The sequence below is a fragment of the Camellia sinensis genome, chromosome 6, assembly GCF_055761805.1.
Source record: "Camellia sinensis isolate YWXY chromosome 6, ASM5576180v1, whole genome shotgun sequence".
Lineage (NCBI taxonomy): Eukaryota > Viridiplantae > Streptophyta > Magnoliopsida > Ericales > Theaceae > Camellia > Camellia sinensis.
Window position 1 is genome coordinate 178,133,066 of NC_138966.1, and position 21,631 is coordinate 178,154,696.

A 21,631-nucleotide genomic window follows, 5' to 3' on the forward strand; every position below is an offset into this window, starting at 1 on the left:
CTTTTGCACACCTATTTTTGCATCGCCTCACTTGTCGTTGTTAATCTGTCAAAAAATAGCTTTTGTGACAATTTAGGAACATTCGTAAGAAGCATGGATACATTAAACCATACGGACACCTCGACACAATAATTTTCAAAAAATGTAAGATACGACATATGGAAGACACATACAAAATGTATAATTTTATAAAAGATTATTCATGTCATATATGAGGATAAATATTTATTATGTCATAAAGATAATAATTTTTAAAGTCAAGTATAAATTTACATTATTTTTGTTTTATCATTTGATTCCAAGTTAATTTATTCAAACTTATAATATGTTTCATGTGTGAGGGACACGGCGATAAATGTTACTGTATGTCATAAATGAGGGTAAATATTACATGATAAAAAGGTCAAATTTTTTCAATTAAGTACCTTCCTAATGCTAGTGCCTAGTGGTGTTCCTTAAGAGTGGTGATTGTCACCACCACTTCCTCTCATGCTGATCCCACAAGACAATCCCTAATTTTCCGTGGCACACAAGCAACCACCAAGAATAAATACCATTACAAACAAGAAATGAAATGCATAGAATGAAGCCAACTATAGAGCTTACCTTGACTGATACCATATCTAAGGACACCACCATCACTTCCACTGAAACCACAGCTACTTCAATGGATTCAATAGAAAATGAAGACACCAAAATGATGATTGAAAACAATGGCATCGATGGCACCAACCTCATTCAATTAAGATGCTAGCAGCCTGGTAAAGAAGATGCAATCACCTATCATCACTAAGTAAGATCCCTTCTAGACAACAGAATTATTGCAACCAAGACAAAAACCACTATTTCAAGCTTAGAATAAAAGACAACCAACCCTTAATGTAGGTTTTCATCAGAAAAATTATCACATGAATTCCAAGATTATGATCCTACTATAGCGCCCTTTGAGAAGGCCTTAAACTGCCATCCTTAGATCTCCATCCTGTAAAACCAACTCAAGTTGCCTTCAAATCCTGCATAGACCACCACTCGAGAGCCCTTCAAGTGGGTTTCGATAGGAGGTAATTGTTTGTGCCCATCGGTCCTGATTTTTCAATGGTTGAATACCAAAAGCAGGGCTGAGTATAGGTCAATCTAAGTCAAGTTCGTCAAGTAAAATGGTGTTCTAAACTAATGCAACATGCTCAAAATGTAAATATACCTTCAATGCATACAATGAGCAAAGATTGCATAGCCTCTGTTGGTCTTCAATTAGCGGCACCTGGACACACTGACTATACTATTAGCCTCACAGCCTAGCTCATGTTTTGTCAATGAACATTGCCAATGCACAATCATGTAACAAAATTTTTATGCTATACATGTCCACTTCTACTAGTGTCAACGAGGAAATGTGTCACCATGGACCGATTGCCTACATGAACAGAGTATTCTCATTACATTCATTCACTCAATATATAAACAATTTCAATAATGTGGTATGTTAGGTTTTCATGTTTTCATAATTACAGAGAATACATGTAGCAACATTACACAAGCTCCTAATAAAAAGAGTTCAATGCAACTGAAGAAAGAATTAGGATGCATAAAATATTATCAACATCTATTGAACTGTGCACAGTATCTTGTGAAAGTGAAGCCTTCATGATATACAGTGGCAAAGCCAGCTAAGGCCTAAGGGGTTCACGTGTCCCCCTGAAGTTTTGATAATTAGATTACTACTCCTATATATAAAGAAACAAAAATAATAATAATTAACCATAGCAATGAAATCTATTACATTTAAGTATACATCAAAAGATGTTGGATCATTTTAATATCTTTTATTTATTTATTTATTTATTTATTTTTGTGACTTTTTTTATTTTGTTCATGAATCTTATTTTGTTTGGTGAATGGAGATTCATTGTTTTTTGGTGACCTTATGTCTTGTTCATGAATGGAGATTAATTAGAAGTTCATGAACTTGGTGGTGAGTTAATTTTTGGAGACTTTCCCTTTTCTCTAATTTAATGGTCATTATTTTTTGGTTTAATTTGTAAGGTTCTAGTGGCTTATAAATAGTTCCTTTCATCTACTTTTTTCTATACTAACTATTTTTTTACATTTAAGAGATTAATAGCCAAAGAAGTGTGTTTTTTCTTGGTGGAGCTTTAAGTTCACCATTTTGTGCAGAGTTGCCCTAAACCATACGACAAGTGGTCGGACTGTTGTATCCTGGAGGGGATAAGTCATAATTTCGTGACTGCTGCATAGGTATTTGGATTCTTTCTACCGCAGTGAGCTTGATCTCCTTAAAGAAAACAAAATATATGTGCCTCAGCCTAATCTATTTGTATTTCATTTTCTTTGCATTATTTATCAATAAAATATAATTCTTTTGGTATTTTCACCAACAATTTTAAGGAGATCAACCATGGAACCAGTACCAGAAAAAATCAATGATGGAATTGGAGATCTCAACATACCTTTCAAGTTCAAGGGAGTTCATTTTAAGAGCTGAAAAGGAAATGTTCCTTTTTACCTCAGCCTTTTGAAAGTTGCTTATGTTCTTATTGAGAAGAACCCAAACAAAATCCCAACCGAGGAGATGAATGATGAACCCAAACAAAATCCCAACTGAGGAGATGAATGATGAAGACTATAAGACACATGAAGCAAAAGTGGCTTCCTACAATATAAATGAGTATAAATGTCGTTTTTATCTCTTAAATTTCCTTGTTGATCAATTTTATGATTACTATGACACCATTTACACTTTGTCTTCTATTAATTTTTGGCATGCTCGCTTGTGTCATATTAATAGTAAATATGTGGGAATCATGAGTAGTTTAGGATTAATTCCTAAAGGGACAAAAAAATTTGAGAAATGTGAAATTTACAGTAAAACAAAAATTACCAAGATGCCTCATCAAAGTGTTGATAAAAATACCAAATTGCTAGAATTATTTCATACTGATTTGTGTGAGTTTGAAGGAATTTTAACTCGGGGTGGTAACCGATATTTTATCACTTTTATTGATGATTTTTCAAAATACACAAACGTATGATTATTAAAAAATAAAAGTGTTGCTTTTGAGAAATTTAAAGAATTCTTTCTTGAAGTGGAAAATCAATTTAGTAAAAAGATTACGAGAATTAGAAGTGATAGAGGCTGGAAGTATGAATCTCTAGGATTCAACTCTTTTGTTTAGTCATTGGGAATTATTCATGAGACTACTCCACCATATTCACCTTCATCTAATGTCGTAGCTGAAAGAAAAAATATAACGTTAATTGACTTGACGAATGCTATGCTTATTGATTCAAGTGCTCCCTCAAATCTTTGGGGCGTGGCTATTTTGATAGCTTTCCATTTCCATGTGATAAATAGAGTGTCACACAAAAAGACTAAAATTATACCTTATGAGTTGTGCCGGGGCATAAACCAAATCTAAGTTATTTGAAGGTTTGGGGTTGTTTACCTTTTGTGAGGCTGCAGATCCTAAACGACTTAAATTAGGTGAACGAGCTACCACTTATGCTTTTCTTGGGTGTGCGTTGCATAGTACAGCTTATAAATTTTTCGATATGGAAAAGAAAATTATTTTTGAATCAAGTGACGCTATTTTTCATGAAAATAAATCTCCTTTCAAATCTAGAAATAGTGGAGGTTAAATAATTTCTAAAAATATTTTATCCATGCCTAACTCTTCTACTCCATCTCAAGTTTTTCAAGAACAAGAAAATTCTAAAATCTAACCAAGGAGGAGTAAACGAGCGAGAGTTGAAAAAGATTTTGGCCCTGACTATTATCTTTACAATGTGGAAGAAATTCCTCTTACGGTGTAAAAAGCTTTATCATCACCTGATGTTATTTTTTACATAGAGGCTATCAATGATAAGATAGATTCATTACTTCCAAATAAAACATGGAAGTTAGTGGATTTACCTGCAGGTTGTAAAATTATTGGGTGTAAATGGGTCATTCGTAAAAAAACTTAAACTGGATGGAATTATAGATAAATATAAAGTGAGGCTTGTCGCTAAAGGCTTTAAGTAACAAGTTGATCTTGATTTCTTTTATACTTTTTCTCCGGTTACTAAAGTTACATCCAATAGACTATTGATAGCAGTGGCTATAATTCATAATTTAAAAATTCATTAAATGGATGTGAAAACAACATTTTTAAATAGAGATTTAGATGAGGAGATTTACGTAGACTAACCCGAGGGCTTTGTAGAGCCTGACCAAGAAAGCAAGGTGTGTAAACTAACTAAATCCCTTTATGGTTTAAAACAAGCTCCTAAACAGTGGCATGGGAAATTTGATTCATGCATGCTTGAGAATGGCTATAAGACCAATGAATGTGATAAGTGCATATATTATGAATGTGAATACACATGTGATTATTAGCCTATATGTGGATGATATACTTATCTTTGGCTCTAATTTGCATATTATATTATAAATGAGACTAAAAATATACTTAATAGCTACTTTAATATGATAGATCTTGGTGAAGCCAATTTTGTTTTGGGAATTAAAATTACCAAGACTAAATATGGCATTTTTCTTGATCAGTCGCATTATATTGCGAAAATTTTAAAGAAATATAATTTTTCTAAACTGTAAACATATTGCTACTCCTTTTGATGCAAGCATACATTTATCTGTTGTAACAAATGAAAAAAAAGTGATTAATCAAAAGGAATATGCTAGCATGATTGGTAGTTTGAGATATGCTATTGATTGTATTAGACCTGGCATTGCATAGATTTACTCGCAAGCCAAGTCGAGACCATTGGCTAGCCATGAGAAGAATTATGAAATATTTATCTGGTATCAAAAATTATGATTTGTTTTATAACAAGTATCCAACAGTACTTTAGGGATATAGTGATGCTGATTGGAATACTTTGTCAGGTGATTCTCTCTCTAAATCAGGTTTTATTTTTACCTTGGGTAGTGGTGCTATATGTTGGAAGTCTAAAAAACAGACTATAATTGCTAATTCTACTATGGAAGCTGAGCTTATAGCGTTAGCTTCAGCATGTGAGAAAGCAAATTAGTTGAGAGATTTGTTACATAAAATCCATTTTTGGGAAAAACAAATTCCTCCTATGTTAATTCGTTGTGATAGCACTGCTGCTATTGGTAGAGTAAACAATCATTTTTATAATAGTAAATCTAGACATATTTGATGGAAACACAGTAATGTGAGATTCTATTTGAGTAATGGCATCATAACTGTGAATTATGTAAAATCTTGTGATAATCTTGTGGATCCGTTAACCAAGGCCTTGATGAGAGATAGAGTCTGGAATACATCGAGGGGGATGGGTTTGAAGCCTATAAAATCATAAACCATTTATGAGGACGCCCAACCTAGGGACCAAAGATCCAGTAACTGGGTTCAATGGGAAAAACGAATCATATGGTGGTTATAAAAAAGGCACTCCTTAATATTTTGTTGTCCATCTCTATTATGTAAGTGCATTTGTCATGTAATATTGGAGGATTGAGTTTTTATACTCTTAATGAAATTTTGTAACTCTTGTTGAGTGGGGTGTGTAAATTACAAGAGCATCCTTAACAGATTTCACCTATGTGAGCACAGAAGTGGGGCTATTTTCTATGAGAACAAAACTTATTCTCAAATATGCTAATGAAAACTGGGATTAGCACAAGGTCGTAATGTGCTGGCTATTAAAAATTCATGTCAACGCCTGGATTATTATGTGTAAGTAGTAATACTTTATTTCCCCTAAATAGTCATAGTTTAAGTCTGAGACCACTATTAACTCTGGAGTAGAAATTGTTGTTTCACTAATGAAAGTTCAATGCAAAATACACCTTCATGATCCATACTAGTCTATTTTTGTTAGGTAATCTCTTTTGTCCTTATTGATATTAAAATGAGTGGGTGATTGTTGGACTATTTTAATATCTTTTATTTATTTATTTATTTTTGTGAATTTTTTGGTTTTGTTCATGAATCTTACTTTGTTTGATGAGTGGAAATTCATTATTTTTTGGTGACCTCTTGTTCATGAATGAAGATTAATTAGAAGTTCATGGACTCGGTAGTGAGTTAATTTTTGGAGACTTTTCATTTTCTCTAGTTTAATGGATATTATTTTTTGGTGTAATTTGTAAGGTCCTAGTGACCCATAAATAATTCTCTTCATCTACTCTTTTCTACACTAACTATTTTTTTACACTTAGCGAAATTACTAACCAAAGAAGAACTATGAATTCACTTTGATTATATCAGGTACAAATCGAAATAAATATAAAGAAGAGCTAAATGCTCACAATCAATGAAATTTAAGAAGTTAGGTGAATTACACTAATAGTCCCTATAATTTGGGACTTGTATCATTTTGATCCCTGACCTTTCAATTGTGAGACATTTTGATCCCTATAGTTTGAAACTGCAATAAAAAATTAATTCCAGTTAAGGAGCCATTTGGTACAAAAGGTTCAACCAAACAAAATTTAACTTTTTCATGCATTCATTTCCTTCTCCCTACTTTTCATTTTCGTTATCCCGGACAAATACAGGCCTTGTTTGGTTTGTATTTCTCAAATATTTTTAAGAAAAATTTTTTACAAATAAATTTTCAAAAGTAATCAAACTAAACAAATTTTTTTAAAAAAAATTTTCAAAATTTGTTTGGTTTACAAGTTTTCCAAACAAATAAATCTCTCATACACATTAAATCAATCACTTTTTCCAAAACTCTTTCTCAAAATAATTTTCAAAAATCTTTTGAAAAAAATCAAACCAAACAACTTTTCGTACTTTTTATCTCTAAAACTCATCTCCCAAATTCAAACCAAACATACTCACAATATCCAAACATTGCATAAAAAAAAATTTAAAAAAAATTATAAAAAAAAAAGTAATCAAAAAGAAGAAAATGAGAGGATTTCACAATGTGAAAAGGGAATTTGATGTAAATGCTGACAAATCATTTTAATCATGTTCAACGATTCTCAATAATACTTGCTGGAAATAACTGATAATACCATTGATTGTAATGAAACTGCAATCTTCTCGGAGAAGAAATTGTAACTGAAATAAAAGATTTATTTTAAAATGTAAATGAGAAATAGAAATAAAAAGAAAATGATAAATGGTAAATGGTAAATAAAAATTAAAAATAAATAAATTATAACTATTTGAGTGCCGAGCAAGCCCTAAGGATATTTAGGGGTTGTTTGGGGGTGTCTAAATAAGTGTATTTTTTTATCTTTTTGAACTAAAAAATTGAGGAAGAAAATATGAATATTTGGATTAATTTTTTGACTTTTTATGAAAAAATATATAATAAAAAATTGTAAAAATTGATTTGTAGAGAAAAATTAGAATTGAAAGTTGTGCAGCCGTAATTATTGACTTTTGGTGAATAGTGTTAACTTTTTAATTTTTTGAATAATTTTTTAACTTATTAACTTTTTTTTTTTTTTTTTTGTAATATATCAAACTTGACCTTACTTGAGTGCGGGACTTACAGCCAAGGGAACTAGCCACTAGATTCTTGTGCTAAGGATATTTTTGTCAATTCATATCATATATCGATTACGTGTCAAGATTTAATTAAATGCATACAGTGTACTAGTCCGCAGGAGATTTGAACCTCACCTTGGTGGCCAAGTAAACCTTCGTTTTAAAAGCACGCAAACCAAGCAAGCAAGTAAATATATCGACTCAAATGGCGTCTACTTCCCGACTCTGCGGCCCGCCGGAAATCAACCATCTACCACAGTCCTCCGCCGCAGGCGGCGGCGAGATGGAAACCAATCTCCACTTCCCCGCCACGCCACCACGGATGGGCTTCACCGAGAACCGCTCCCTCACCTACCTCGCCACCGGAAACCCATGCCTCGACTTCTTCTTCCACGTGGTGCCCACCACACCGTCCGATCAGCTGATTCAACGGCTCACATTGTCATGGAACCACAACCCTCTCACCGCCGTCAAACTCATCTGCCACCTTCGAGGCGTCCGAGGCACCGGAAAGTCCGACAGAGAGAGTTTCTACACGGCGGCGCTTTGGCTCCACAAACACCACCCCAAAACCCTAGCCTGCAACGTCGCCGTTTTCGCCCAGTTTGGGTACTTGAAGGACTTGCTCGAGATCCTTTATCGGCTCCTCGAAGGCCCTGAAGTCCGATCGACGGCCAAGATTGAATGGAACAGAAACAAGAAGTGTTCAGGAAGGACTCGAAAAATGTTCTACTTGGCGAAGAAGCGTAGTTCGAGACCGAAACGAGGACAAATAGGAACGAAGAAGAAAGATGACGAGAAAAAGAGGAGATTGAGGGCTAAAGTACCCAGAGAGAAGAGGGTTGAAGCGAATTTAGCGAAAGTGAAGGAGGAGAGAGAGAGAGCTAGGGTTTTGAGGAAAGAGAAAGAGTTTTCAATGGCCAAAAGAGCTTTCGAGAGGTACAATCGCGACTCTGATTACAAGTTCTTGCACGATCAGATTTCGAGTCTCTTTGCCGATCTCTTGAAGTCTGATATGCAGAACTTGAATTCCGGAGAGACTATGAACATCAGTTTGGCAGCTAAATGGTGCCCCACGATAGACTCTGCATATGACAAGGCCACCCTGATTTGCGAAAGCATTGCGAGGAAGATTTTTCCTCGTGATTCTGATCCTGAGTATGAATCAATCGAAGCTGCTCACTATGTTTACAGGGTCAGAGACCGACTTCGAAAGCAAGTTTTGGTTCCTCTTCACAAGGTCTTGAAGTTGCCCGAGGTTTATATGAGCGCTCAACAGTGGAAGGCTCTTCCTTATAATCGGGTTGCGTCGGTGGCGATGAAGAACTACAAGAACATCTTCTTGCAGCGTGACAACAAGCGATTTAATGGGTATCTAGAGGATGTAAAACTTGGAAAGGCGAAAATAGCAGCCGGAGCATTGCTTCCCCACGAGATTGTAGCCTCACTGAACGACCCAGATGGGGGGAAAGTTGCAGAGCTTCAGTGGGCTAGAATGGTGGATGCCGTTGCAAAGATGGGGAGACTGAGGAACTGCATCGCCGTGTGTGATGTATCGGGGAGTATGGATGGGGAACCAATGGAGGTCTGTGTTGCTCTTGGGCTGTTAATTTCAGAGCTTAGTGAAGAGCCATGGAAAGGGAATGTGATTACATTCAGTGCCAATCCTCAGCTTCACAAAGTTGAAGGGAATAGTCTTCTGGAAAAGACTAAATTCGTAAGGGAGATGGAATGGGGCGGTAATACTGACTTCCAGAGAGTTTTCGATAGGATCTTGGAAGTTGCAGTTGCTGGGAATTTGAATGAAGATCAGATGATAAAGAAGGTCTTTGTTTTCAGTGACATGGAATTTGATCAAGCATCTGGGCATAGTAGATTTGGATATGGGTATGGGTTTGGGTATGGGTACAATGGATATGGTAATTTCAACTCACATAACGATACAAGGCCAAAAGGGTGGGAGACAGATTATGAAGTGATACAGAGGAAGTTTAGCGAGAAAGGGTATAATAAGTTACCGGAAATTGTGTTTTGGAACCTCAGGAACTCCCTTGCTACTCCGGTGACAGCCAAGCAGAGTGGAGTGGCACTGGTTAGTGGCTATTCAAAAAACATGGTTACCGTATTCCTCAAAGAAGATGGGCTTGTCAACCCAGAGACGGTGATGGAACATGCCATTGCCGGTGAAGAGTACCAGAAACTAGTTGTATATGACTGAGTGGTATGTCAAATAGTTCATTTTTCTTTTCAGGAATCCAAAGTGTAACTCTTTGGCTTTTTATTTTAATTTGAGGTGAACGGCTGCTTATTTATGGAATTTGAATTTTAATGATCCCTGATAATCAGTTTGGTATTCTGCTTTTCATTGATCACAAATTGCTGATGGATTGTTGGAGTTTGGTTGATGAATTTCAATTTCAATACCTTTCAAATTGAACGCTCTAATTGTCATAGCTTGTAGATGTATCATCATAACATGAACTTCAAGATTAACTGCACAGGCTTGTTTGTTTGATTGTGGTGGGGACAACTCTGCTATGAGCTTAGGAGGTCCATGATCCATCAAAAAAGCACTTAGCAAGTTTTTTGGCCTGTGTCATTTTGCTTGAGTTGAGTTGTGTCTCAGCAAATCACTGGTGTGAATTTGAGTAGGATGATATATTACTATTTCTTTGTGGCAAGGCTACTTGATCAAGTGTGTCACATAATTAAAATTTTAAAATGAAACCTGTTGTTTTTCATTTGTTTTTGGAAATTTCTCCCTAATACAATGGGTCTGCATTTGATGATCAGTCATTGCGCAGTTTCATTTACTTGAGAGTGATTTGTTACAATCTCATTCATAAATTTGTTTCCTACCATCCAAGTTTTTACTTAGCACAAGAAAAAAAATCACTGGTTTGATTTTAAGATTCATTAATAAAATAAAACCCTTAATTTCCTGCACTTCATGATTCACACTGATAGAATGATTATTTTTTTTTCGTGCGTCTTAATTTCATTATTATTTGACTTGGTTCTTTCCATGTGTTTGTCATCAATATTTGTAATCACTTTTCTTTTCTTTTTGGTATAATTTGTTTCTATTCATAATATGAGTAACTCCATCACGTTTCTTAACAATTCCGTCGATTCCAAGTCCAGGTAAAGGAGGAAGGTTGTGTGTTAGATAGCTGATAGTCAATACATAAAAAAAGCCTCTCGAAGAGTGGAGAAGAAAGATTCATACAACCGATCCTATTTGACGAGACTTGAGACTTGGTTTGGTTTGATTTGATTTATTCCTAATATGAATACTTCAGTATGTAACTTATTTCTACTTTGCTTTTAGTTTTCGTAATGTTTTCCCTGTTTGTCTGTTCTGTAATTGCAATTTTTTTTTTTTTATGAAATCATTTTACTGTGAGGGGAAAAAGGAGAAAACAAAGAAAGACTGGTACAAAAAACATAATAGACTTATTGGATAATCCAAAAGTTCCCACAAATCATTTTTCAGCATCACTGGGTCATCATTTTTAAAAAAATTTATTTTTTTTATTTTTTTAGTTTTGGGGGGGGGGGGGGGGGGGAAGAGAAGAAAACATACAGTATTTGTTGGGAGAGGAGGAAGGAATCTTCTCGTATTTTTTTTGTGATCTTAATCACAGATTTGTTGGGTGATTTGTTGCTGATTTTATGGTGATTGGTGATTTGTTTTTTTTAGATGGAATAACAAAACATCAAAAAGATTTTATGGTGATTGGTGATTTGTTTCTTGACTAAAATTAGTCAGATTACTTCCCATATTTGTCATGGAATAAGTTCCTCTTTATATCTCATCTCTTCATATTCTTTTTATGCATTTTAATTCAGATCCGCCTTGATAATTTAAATTGTCTATCTTGTAGGTGGGGTCTACGAGATATATGTTTCGGATCATCCGTGCAAGTCCAAAATTAAAACCCATAAAATGAGTATGAAGAGGTATAATGAGGAGCTTATCTCATTTATCATATTATGTATACCTATTTCCTATTCCTCCTAGTAGTAACCAATACACAACAGATTTTTAAAAAATAGTTTTAGAGATAAAACGACAAAAAATAAACAAAAAATAAAATGCAAATTATTTGCAGAACAATTTTGAATCAGTTGTACATAACACAGATTTTAAAATTTTAAAAATATATATGTATATAGTTTTAGAGATTAAAAGACAAAATAACAAAAAAAACAAAACAAAAAGCAAATTACTTGAAGAACAATTTTGACTCAGTTGTCCATATTTTTTGCTTATGTGAATGCTAAATGAATGATTACAGCAAACTCACTGAATTTAAAAAAAAAAAAATGCTTTGAGTTTTCAAATGAATGATTGCAGCAAACTCACTGAAATTTAAACATGAAGAAAAAAAAAAAAAAAAAAAAAACCAAAAGGTTGCCTGGGCCAAGATTCTTGTGTTTTTGATGTTTTGACTTTTGGCAACCATGCTGGTTTGAGTGAGGGAAGGGTTATAAGAGTAATTAATGTCTTCTATCCAACCGATGTGGGACAAGTTAGAATATTATGGTAATAGAGTTCGTCTTTTTTTCTGGAAAAATGCTTGGGAGCACTAATTAGTGCTCCCACTAATTAGGTGGCAGTGGGTCCCGTCATTAATGATGTGATGTTTTGGTCTTGGAGTTGTGTTTTTTTTTTTTTTTTTTACTTTTTTAATGCATTAGTGCTATTAGTGGTGATGTTTTTAGTGGGATGAATCATTGTTGTTTTTTCTGCACTTTTTAGTATCTCTCACAACTGAAAGTCATACATAGACCTTAAAAAAGAGAACAATACAATAAAGCAACAAAAAAAGTAAATGGTATATAGAAAATGAGGCAACCATATGAATCAATAGTTCCTATTTTCATCACCATAATTTCTTTTACTAATCAATCAGAATATGATTTTAATCGCAAATGAAATAGTCATGCATATTGTTGAGATTGTTGGAGTTCAATTGGTCAAGAACCATGTAACCATTTCAATTGCTTATGAACAACACTACCTACTTGTTCAGAGGCCTGCTTGAAATCAATGGAAGCTAATGTAAAATAATGTGTTTTTTTCAAATATACAATATTCTCGAAGAAGCTGCATTTCACTAAAAGGAACTGTTCAAATTTTCAGGAACATATCTACCCAGAATACCACCTGAATTCATTACATCATCCAGTTTCTTTATGATTATTTTATAAATCATCCAAAAATGGAGTAAGGCTTCGTAAATGTTGCCCTCCCTAAATCTCACTTTAATAGATATCTTGTACACTGGGTATTATTTTAAAGATTTGAGTTTCTTGATACTTTGATATTTTTGGTGACAGTTTTTTCATACTTGTAAGTTTGAAGTATAACTGGATCATGGAATTGAAACCAGCACCCTGTACTACCCAATCAAATAAAAAGGTTTTTTTTTTTTTTTTTGAGCATGTAATAACACTAATTATCTACAAAAATTTGTCAAAAACTAAAAAGAGATCAACCAAGGATCGATCCTCTATCCGGATCCCCTACCTTGTCCAAGTCATCTCTCCACCACAAAATCAAGCTAAGAGAGACTCAGGTGAAGAGGTGAGTAGTGACAAGAGACACGGATAGATCAAGACAACATATGCCCAAATATATATAATTTTAACACATGATTACAATTTACAACCATATCCGAATTAGTACATCAAAAACAGGGGAATTCAATTCCCCCAGCTATCATGCATCAGCATCTAAGAAGTCAGTAGTAATAGAAAGAGATGCAAAGGAATTCACTTGAAAACTTTCCTGTTGCACCATAGCTTCTTTAGCTAACCCATCAATACACAAATATTAACTTCTATATATATTTGTGCTTCATACTTGGCTTCATTTTCCTCCATCAGCGAACTTAGATGACAAATTGTTGAGAACCCAAAATCCCATTGACCTGAGGAACTGCATCGCCGTGTGTGATGTATCGGGGAGTATGGATGCGGGAACCAATGGAGGTCTGTGTTGCTCTTGGGCTGTTAATTTCAGAGCTTAGTGAAGAGCCATGGAAAGGGAATGTGATTACATTCAGTGCCAATCCTCAGTGTTAGTATATTATTGTATATTAGTGATGTTAGTATATTAGTGTTAGTATCTTTAGTATATTATGTACATCTAGTAGTGTTAGTCATAATTGTTAGTGTATCATTATGTCTAGCTTTCATAATGAGTGTTCCCCCTTTGCTTTATGCTTTCGGTGCTAATTGGCACCCTATGTATCTTTTCCTCTCTATAAAAGAGAGTGTACATCTCCTTGTAAGACATACAATAACTGAATAATTCAGTGTCTCTTTCTCTCTCTCTCTATCCTCTATCACTCTCTCAAATTATTGTTTCATGGTATCAGAGCAGTGTTACATTTCTGGCAATTTTCAATTTTGGTGTTTAGTCCCGTACACAGTGGCATACATCAAACCGCTCGGAATTTCCTCACGATTCCAACGGCACCAAGCCCGTTCTCAGAACACCCTCCACGCGCCCACACGCGCCGCCTTTGTCTTCTGTGCGTCACCACCTCCGCCACCACTCTCACACGCGCCCGCACGCGCCATATGTTGCTACTCACTTCCGCCACGGGACCCCACGCGCCCACACAACCGCGGCTGACGTCAGCCCTACCACTCCAGTACGCCGCGCCTGCTACTGTGCGCCTTTCGTGCGCCGCTTCACTACAGTGCACCCGCGTGCGCCAAAACGGCTACCGTGTGCTGCGCCTGCGCCTGTCCGCTACCGTGCGCCGCCGCCTTCCTGCTAACGTGCTCCTCCCTGCACTCTGCTAACGTGCGCCGCTGCCATCATTGCTGACATCATCTCTGTCCAGCATACCTTTCCTGGCTATTTTCGACCTTCTGGACTCACTGGTACACTCTATTTTACCTAATTTTGCTCCTACAGGTCTATTCCTATTGCTTTAACCCTACTCAACTAGTATTATGGATCGTCCTGATGCCTCCCATCCCATTTCCGTTATTTTGAATGGTTCAAACTATGTTCTGTGGGCCCAAGCCATGTCTTCCTTCCTCAAAGGCAAGAAGCTCTGGCGAATTGTCACCGGGGATGTGACTAAACCGGTAAAAGACAGTGTCACTACTGAAACTACTGCTCATACTGCTACATATGAAGACCGACTTGAGGAATGGGACAGTAAGAATTACCAAATCATTACCTGGTTTCGTAATACCTCTATTACCTCTATCAGTCTTCAGTTTGGTCGCTTTCAGCTTGACTCTGTAAATACTCCTGCAAAAGACATATGGAATTTTTTGAAAGAACGATACCAGACTACTGGCCTTGCCCATCAATATCAACTTCAGAACCAACAACATCGCATGCGCCAAGAATCCACTCAGTCCATTAATGACTTCCTTTCTCAAATGTACTCTGTTTGGGATCAGCTTGCTCTTTCAGAACCAACTTGGCATAACCACGAAGATGCTGTTTTATTTACTATCTATCGCAACCAGCAAAGATTGGTGCACTTTCTCATGGCTCTTACTTCCTCTTTTGAGCCCGTACGTGCCTCTCTGCTTCATCGCCATCCATTGCCCACTCTTGAACAAGCAATTTCTGAGTTGCTATCAGAGGAGACTCGTCTCGGTACACTTCAAACTCATCATGTGGACTCTGTTCTTGCCACTTCTCCGTCCCGGCCATCATTTACCCAGCGGACCACTGCTTGCCTCTATTGTCAGAGTCGGGGTCTTCCTTCAACCCATCTCCTGGTCAACTGCCCCGTCAGATCCTGCCGCGACTGTAACAAACTTGGTCCTGGTCATTTGCAACAGGATTGTTTTCGCAATCCTTCCCGATCATCCTCCAATAGCCACTCCTCTCGCGGTGGCTCTTCCCGGGGAAGCTTTCATTGTTCCGGGAATCAGTCTCATCACACTGGTGCTGCTGCTTCCAGGAATTAGTCTCCTCACACTGATGCTTCTGCCTCTGCGGGGTTCTCTGAGTCACCTGCTCCGTCTACCCCTCGCTTTTCTCCGACGGATGTAGAGGCCATGCTCAAACAACTTCTCTCCCCTTCTGGTACACCTCCTCCTACTGCTTTTTTTGTAATCCCAGGTAACTCTTCTTGGTATTTTGACTCTGCCTGTTGTAATCATATGACCTCCAGTTTTACTATCTTTTCTTCCTCCTCCTCATCTCCTCCTTTTCCCTCCATTCATACTGCTGATGGTTCCCTCATGTCTGTCCGTCATGTTGGTACTGTTTCCACCTCTTCTTTATCTATACCTCAAGTTTATCATATCCCTGCTCTCACCTTAAACCTTATTTCCATTGGTCAATTATGTGAACTTGGTCTAACTGTCACATTTTCTGCTACTGATTGTTTGGTACAGGACCCTCAGACGGGGCAGACTATTGGGATCGGCCGTAAGCGTGGACGTCTCTATGAACTCATTCACCTTCATGTTCCTACCTCTCCTCAGATCGCTGCTCCTACATCTACTTCCTCATTATCTCCCTTTCATCTTTGGCATTGTCGCTTAGGGCATATTTCTGTTAATCGCTTAAAGTCTTTGGTTTCTAGTGGACAGTTGGGTCATGTAATTCCCGATCATTTCGATTGTATACCCTGTCAACTTGCCAAACAACCTGCTTTATCATTTAATAAAAGTACTTCTGTTTCCCTTGCACCTTTTGATCTTATACATTCGGATATTTGGGGACCCTCCCCTACTACTACTATGGGGGGATCCCGCTATTTTGTTGCTTTTATTGATGATTTTTCCCGGTTTACTTGGCTTTTTCTCATGAAACATCGGTCTGAACTTAAACACATTTATTATAGATTTGCCCAAATGGTCCACACCCAATTCTCCAAAACCATCAAAATTTTTCGCTCTGACAATGCTATGGAATATCGGGATTCAAATTTCCTTTCCTTTCTTCAGCATCATGGTACTCTGCCTCATCATTCTTGTGCTGGCACGTCCCAGCAAAATGGCCGCGCTGAACGGAAACATAGGCATATCCTTGACACTACTCGTGCTCTCCTTCTCTCTTCTTCCTGTCCTGAAAACTTTTGGGGGGAAGCTGCCCTCACTGCTGTTTACACTATCAACTGTGCTCCTACCCCTGTCATCCATAATTAAACTCCCTTTGAACGTCTGCATGGCACTCCCCCTCCTTACGCCAATCTCCGGGTTTTTGGCTCTGCCTGCTTTGTTCTTCTTCAATCTCATGAACACACCAAACTTGAACCTCGTTCTCGTTTTTGTTGCTTTCTTGGGTATGGAATTGAACATAAAGGCTTTCCCTGTTGGGATCCTCTCTCTAAACGTCTTCGTATCTCTCGCCATGTCGTTTTCTGGGAACACCAAATGTTTTCCTCGCTCTCCTCATTTCACTTACCCGCACTTTCCACTCCTGTACTGTTTACTAATCCTTCCATCGATCTTTTCTCTGCTGATTTTGATACAGGTTCCTCACTCCTGATCCCGTCCAGCCTGCTCCCTCTGAAGGTCTACCTCTTATTGCCACACCTCATTCTCCACCGGTTCTTCCTCCCACCGATCTTTCTACGGGTCGACCACGCCGGGTAACTCAACCTCCTCTCCATCTTCGTGATTATATTGTTGGATCTGCTGTCTTCTCTACTTATGAACCTACCTCCTATCGTGAGGCTTGTACTAATCCTCTTTGGCAGCAAGCTATGACTAATGAACTTCAGGCCTTGGACAAAGCTCATACTTGGGATCTTGTTGATCTTCCTCCTGGCAAGACTGCAATTGGCTGCAAATGGGTTTACAAAATCAAAACACATTATGATGGCTCTATTGAACGCTACAAAGCTCGTCTTGTTGCCAAGGGTTTCAACCAGGAATATGGTATTGATTATGAGGAGACATTCTCTCCTGTTGCTCGGCTTACCTCTGTTCGCAGTTTACTTGCTGTTGCTGCTGCTCGCCACTGGGGGCTCTTTCAGATGGATGTCAAAAATGTTTTCCTCAATGGTCATCTTCTTGAGGAGGTCTACATGCAACCTCCACCTGGGTTCACTTTTCAACCTCATCAGGTTTGCAAACTACAGCGTGCTCTCTATGGCCTCAAGCAGGCGCCTCGTGCTTGGTTTGCTACGTTCAGTTCTACCATTCATAACTTCGGGTTCACCTCTAGCTCCTATGACTCTGCTCTTTTTATCCGGTCTACTTCTCATGGTACCACTCTTCTTCTTCTATATGTGGATGATATGATTATCACTGGTAATGATGAAGCTGGTATTCTCCACCTCAAACAGTTTCTCCACCGACAGTTTGAGATGAAGGACCTTGGTACTCTTAACTACTTCTTAGGCCTTGAAGTCTCTCATGATTCTACTGGTTCCTATTTGTCCCAGGCCAAATATACATCCGATCTTCTGGCTCGTGCTGGTCTTACTGATTGCAAAACTACCTCTACTCCAGTTGATCCTCAGATTCGTCTCACTCCTCTCGATGGGACTCTTCTCTCTGATGCTACTCTTTATCGCCAGCTCGTCGGCAGTCTTGTCTATCTCACAGTAACTCGTCCTGACATTGCCTATGCTGTTCACATTGTCAGTCAGTACATGTCGGCTCCCCGCACTCCCCACTATACTGCTCTACTACGCATCCTTCGCTACCTCAAAGGCACTCTGTTCCATGGCCTTCACTTTTCTGCTTCCTCCTCTCTTGAACTGCGTGCCTTTTCCGACGCTGATTGGGCTGGGGATCCTACGGATCGACGCTCTACCACGAGTTTCTGCTTCTTCTTAGGGGATTCTCTTCTTGCTTGGCATAGCAAAAAACAATCCCTCACTGCCTGCTCTAGCACCGAAGCTGAATACCGAGCTCTTGCTGATACTACTCAGGAACTTCTCTGGCTTCGCTGGCTCCTTGCTGATATGGATGTTTCTTCTTCTGGTCCTATCCCTCTCTATTGTGACAATCAGAGTGCCATTCAGATTGCTCACAATGATGTTTTTCATGATCGCACAAAACATATTGAGATTGATTGTCATTTCATTCGCCAGCATGTTACCTGTGGTACTGTTCATTTTCTCCCTATTGCTTCAGTCGATCAACCTGCTGATATCTTCACTAAAGCTCATCCTCCTGGCCGCTTCCATGATCTTGTTTCCAAACTCAACTTGGTTGATGCTTTCCCTCCTTGAGTTTGCGGGGGGATGTTAGTATATTATTGTATATTAGTGATGTTAGTATATTAGTGTTAGTATCTTTAGTATATTATGTACATCTAGTAGTGTTAGTCATAATTGTTAGTGTATCATTATGTCTAGCTTTCATAATGAGTGTTCCCCCTTTGCTTTATGCTTTCGGTGCTAATTGGCACCCTATGTATCTTTTCCTCTCTATAAAAGAGAGTGTACATCTCCTTGTAAGACATACAATAACTGAATAATTCAGTGTCTCTTTCTCTCTCTCTCTATCCTCTATCACTCTCTCAAATTATTGTTTCACTCAGCTTCACAAAGTCGAAGGGAATAGTCTTCTGGAAAAGACTAAATTCGTAAGGGAGATAGAATGGGGCGGTAATACCGACTTCCAGAGAGTTTTCGATAGGATCTTGGAAGTTGCAGTTGCTGGGAATTTGAATGAAGATCAGATGATAAAGAAGGTCTTTGTTTTCAGTGACATGGAATTTGATCAAGCATCTGGGCATAGTAGATTTGGAAATGGGTATGGGTTTGGGTATGGGTACAATGGATATGGTAATTTCAATTCACATAACGATACAAGGCCAAAAGGGTGGGAGACGGATTATGAAGTGATACAGAGGAAGTTTAGCGAGAAAGGGTATAAGAAGGTACCGGAAATTGTGTTTTGGAACCTCAGGAGCTCCCTTGCTACTCCGGTGACAGCCAAGCAGAGTGGAGTGGCACTGGTTAGTGGCTATTCAAAAAACATGGTTACCGTATTCCTCAAAGAAGATGGGCTTGTCAACCCAAAGACGGTGATGGAACATGCCATTGCCGGTGAAGAGTACCAGAAACTAGTTGTATATGACTGAGTGATATGTCAAATTGTTCATTTTTCTTTTCAAGAATCCAAAGTGTAACTCTTTGGCTTTTTGTTTTAATTTGAGGTGAATGGCTGCTTATTTATGGACTTTGAATTTTAATGATCCCTGATGATCAGTTTGGTATTCTACTTTTCATTGATCACAAATTGCTGGTGGATTGTTGGAGTTTGGTTGATGAATTTCAATTTCGGTACTTTCAAATTGAGCACTCTAATTGTCATAGCATGATGTATCATCATAACATGAACTTCAAGATTAACTGCACAGGCTTGTTTGTTTGATTTAGTAACTGTGGTGGGGACAACTCTGCTATGAGCTTAGGAGGTCCATGATCCATCGAAAAAGCCTTAGCAAGTTTTTTGGCCTGTGTCATTTTGCTTGAGTTGTGTTGTGTCTCAGCAAATTACTGGGGTGAATTTGAGTAGGATGATATATTACTATTTCTTTGTGGCAAGGCTACTTGATCAAGTGTGTCACATTATTAAAATTTTAAAATGAGACCTGTTGTTTTTCATTTGTTTTTGGAAATTTCTCCCTAATCTCATCATCTATGTGACAATGGGTCTGCATTTGATGATCAGTCATTGCGAAGTTTCATTTACTTGAGAGTGATTTGTTACAATCTCGTTCATGAATTTGTTTCCTACCATCCAAGTTTTTACTTAGCTCAAGGAAAAAAATCACTGGTTTGATTTTAAGATTCATTAATATAATATAACCCTTAATTTCCTGCACTTCATGATTCACACTGATAGAATGAATCTTTTTTTGTGTCTCAATTTCATTATTATTTGACTTGGTTCTTTCCATGTGTTTGTCATCAATATTTATAATCACTTTTCTTTTCTTTTTGGTATAATTTGTTTCTACTCATAATATGAGTAACTCTGCTGGGGTTGCTTAACAACTCCGTCGGTCCCAAGCCCGAATGAAAGAGGAGAGTTGTGTATTAGGTAGCCGACAGTCAACACGTAAAAAAATCCATTCGAATCCTTTATGAGTCGAGTGGAGAAAAAGATTCATACAATCAACCCCATTTAATGAGGGTTAAGACTTGATTTAGTTTGGTTTATTCATGATATGAGTACTTCAGTATATAACTTATTTCTATTTTGCTTTTAGTTTTCGTAATGTTTTCCCTGTTTGTCTGTTCTGTAATTGCATTTTTTTATTCATTTATGAAATCATTTTACTGTGATAGAAGGAGAAAATAAGGAATGTGTCTTACAACAAAATAATAGACTTATTGGATAATCCAAAAGTTCTCACAAATCGTCTTTCAGCATCACAGGGCCATCATTTTTTTAAAAATTTTATTTTTTTAGTTTTGGGGGCTGAAAGAGAAGAAAACATACAGGAATTGGTGGGAGAGGAAGAGGAAGGAATCTCCTCATATTTTTTTTTAATATTTTTTTTTGTGATCTTAATCACAGATTTGTTGGGTGATTTGTTGCTGATTTTATGGTGATTGGTGATTTGTTTTTTTTTTAGATGGAATAACAAAACATCAAAAAGAACCAAAAAGATTTTATGGTGATTGGCGATTTGTTTCTTTGCTAAAATTAATCGGATTATTTCCCATCTTTGCCGTGAAATAAGCTCATCTCTATATCTCATCTCTTCATATTTATGCATTTTAATTCAGCCCTATATTGATGATTCAAACCGTCTATCTCGTAGGTGGTTTGAATCATCCGTGCGAGTCCGAATTAAAACCCATAAGAAGAGTATGGAAAGGTATGATGGGAAGCTTATCTCATTTATCATATTAGGTATCATATTATGTATGCCTATTTTCCTATTTGTCCTAGTAGTAACCAATAGAAAACAAAATTAAAAAAAATAAATAAAAATAATTTTAGAGATTAAAAGATAAAAAATAAACAAAAAAATAAAAAGCAATTATTTGAAGAACAATTTTGAATCAGTTGTACATAACACATATTTTAAAATTTAAAAAGAAAATAGTTTTAGAGATTAAAAGACAAAAAATAAAAAATAAAATAAAAAGCAAATTATTGGAAGAACAATTTTGAATCAGTTGTACAAAACACATATTTTAAATTTAAAAAAAAAAATAGTT

General features: G+C 37.1%; 1 protein-coding gene and 1 pseudogene across 1 annotated transcript; both read left to right on the top strand.

Annotated features, from left to right (window-relative positions):
* Positions 1-7,691: 7,691 nt before the first annotated feature.
* LOC114283939 (uncharacterized) lies at positions 7,692-9,813 on the top strand. The gene has a single exon (XM_028226817.2). It carries the CDS (start codon positions 7,702-7,704, stop codon positions 9,712-9,714), a length of 2,013 nt encoding a protein of 670 aa, XP_028082618.2. The 5' UTR covers positions 7,692-7,701; the 3' UTR covers positions 9,715-9,813.
* A 2,911-nt stretch (positions 9,814-12,724) lies between these two features.
* Positions 12,725-19,600, top strand: LOC114283916 (uncharacterized; annotated as a pseudogene).
* The last annotated feature ends 2,031 nt before the right edge of the window (positions 19,601-21,631 follow it).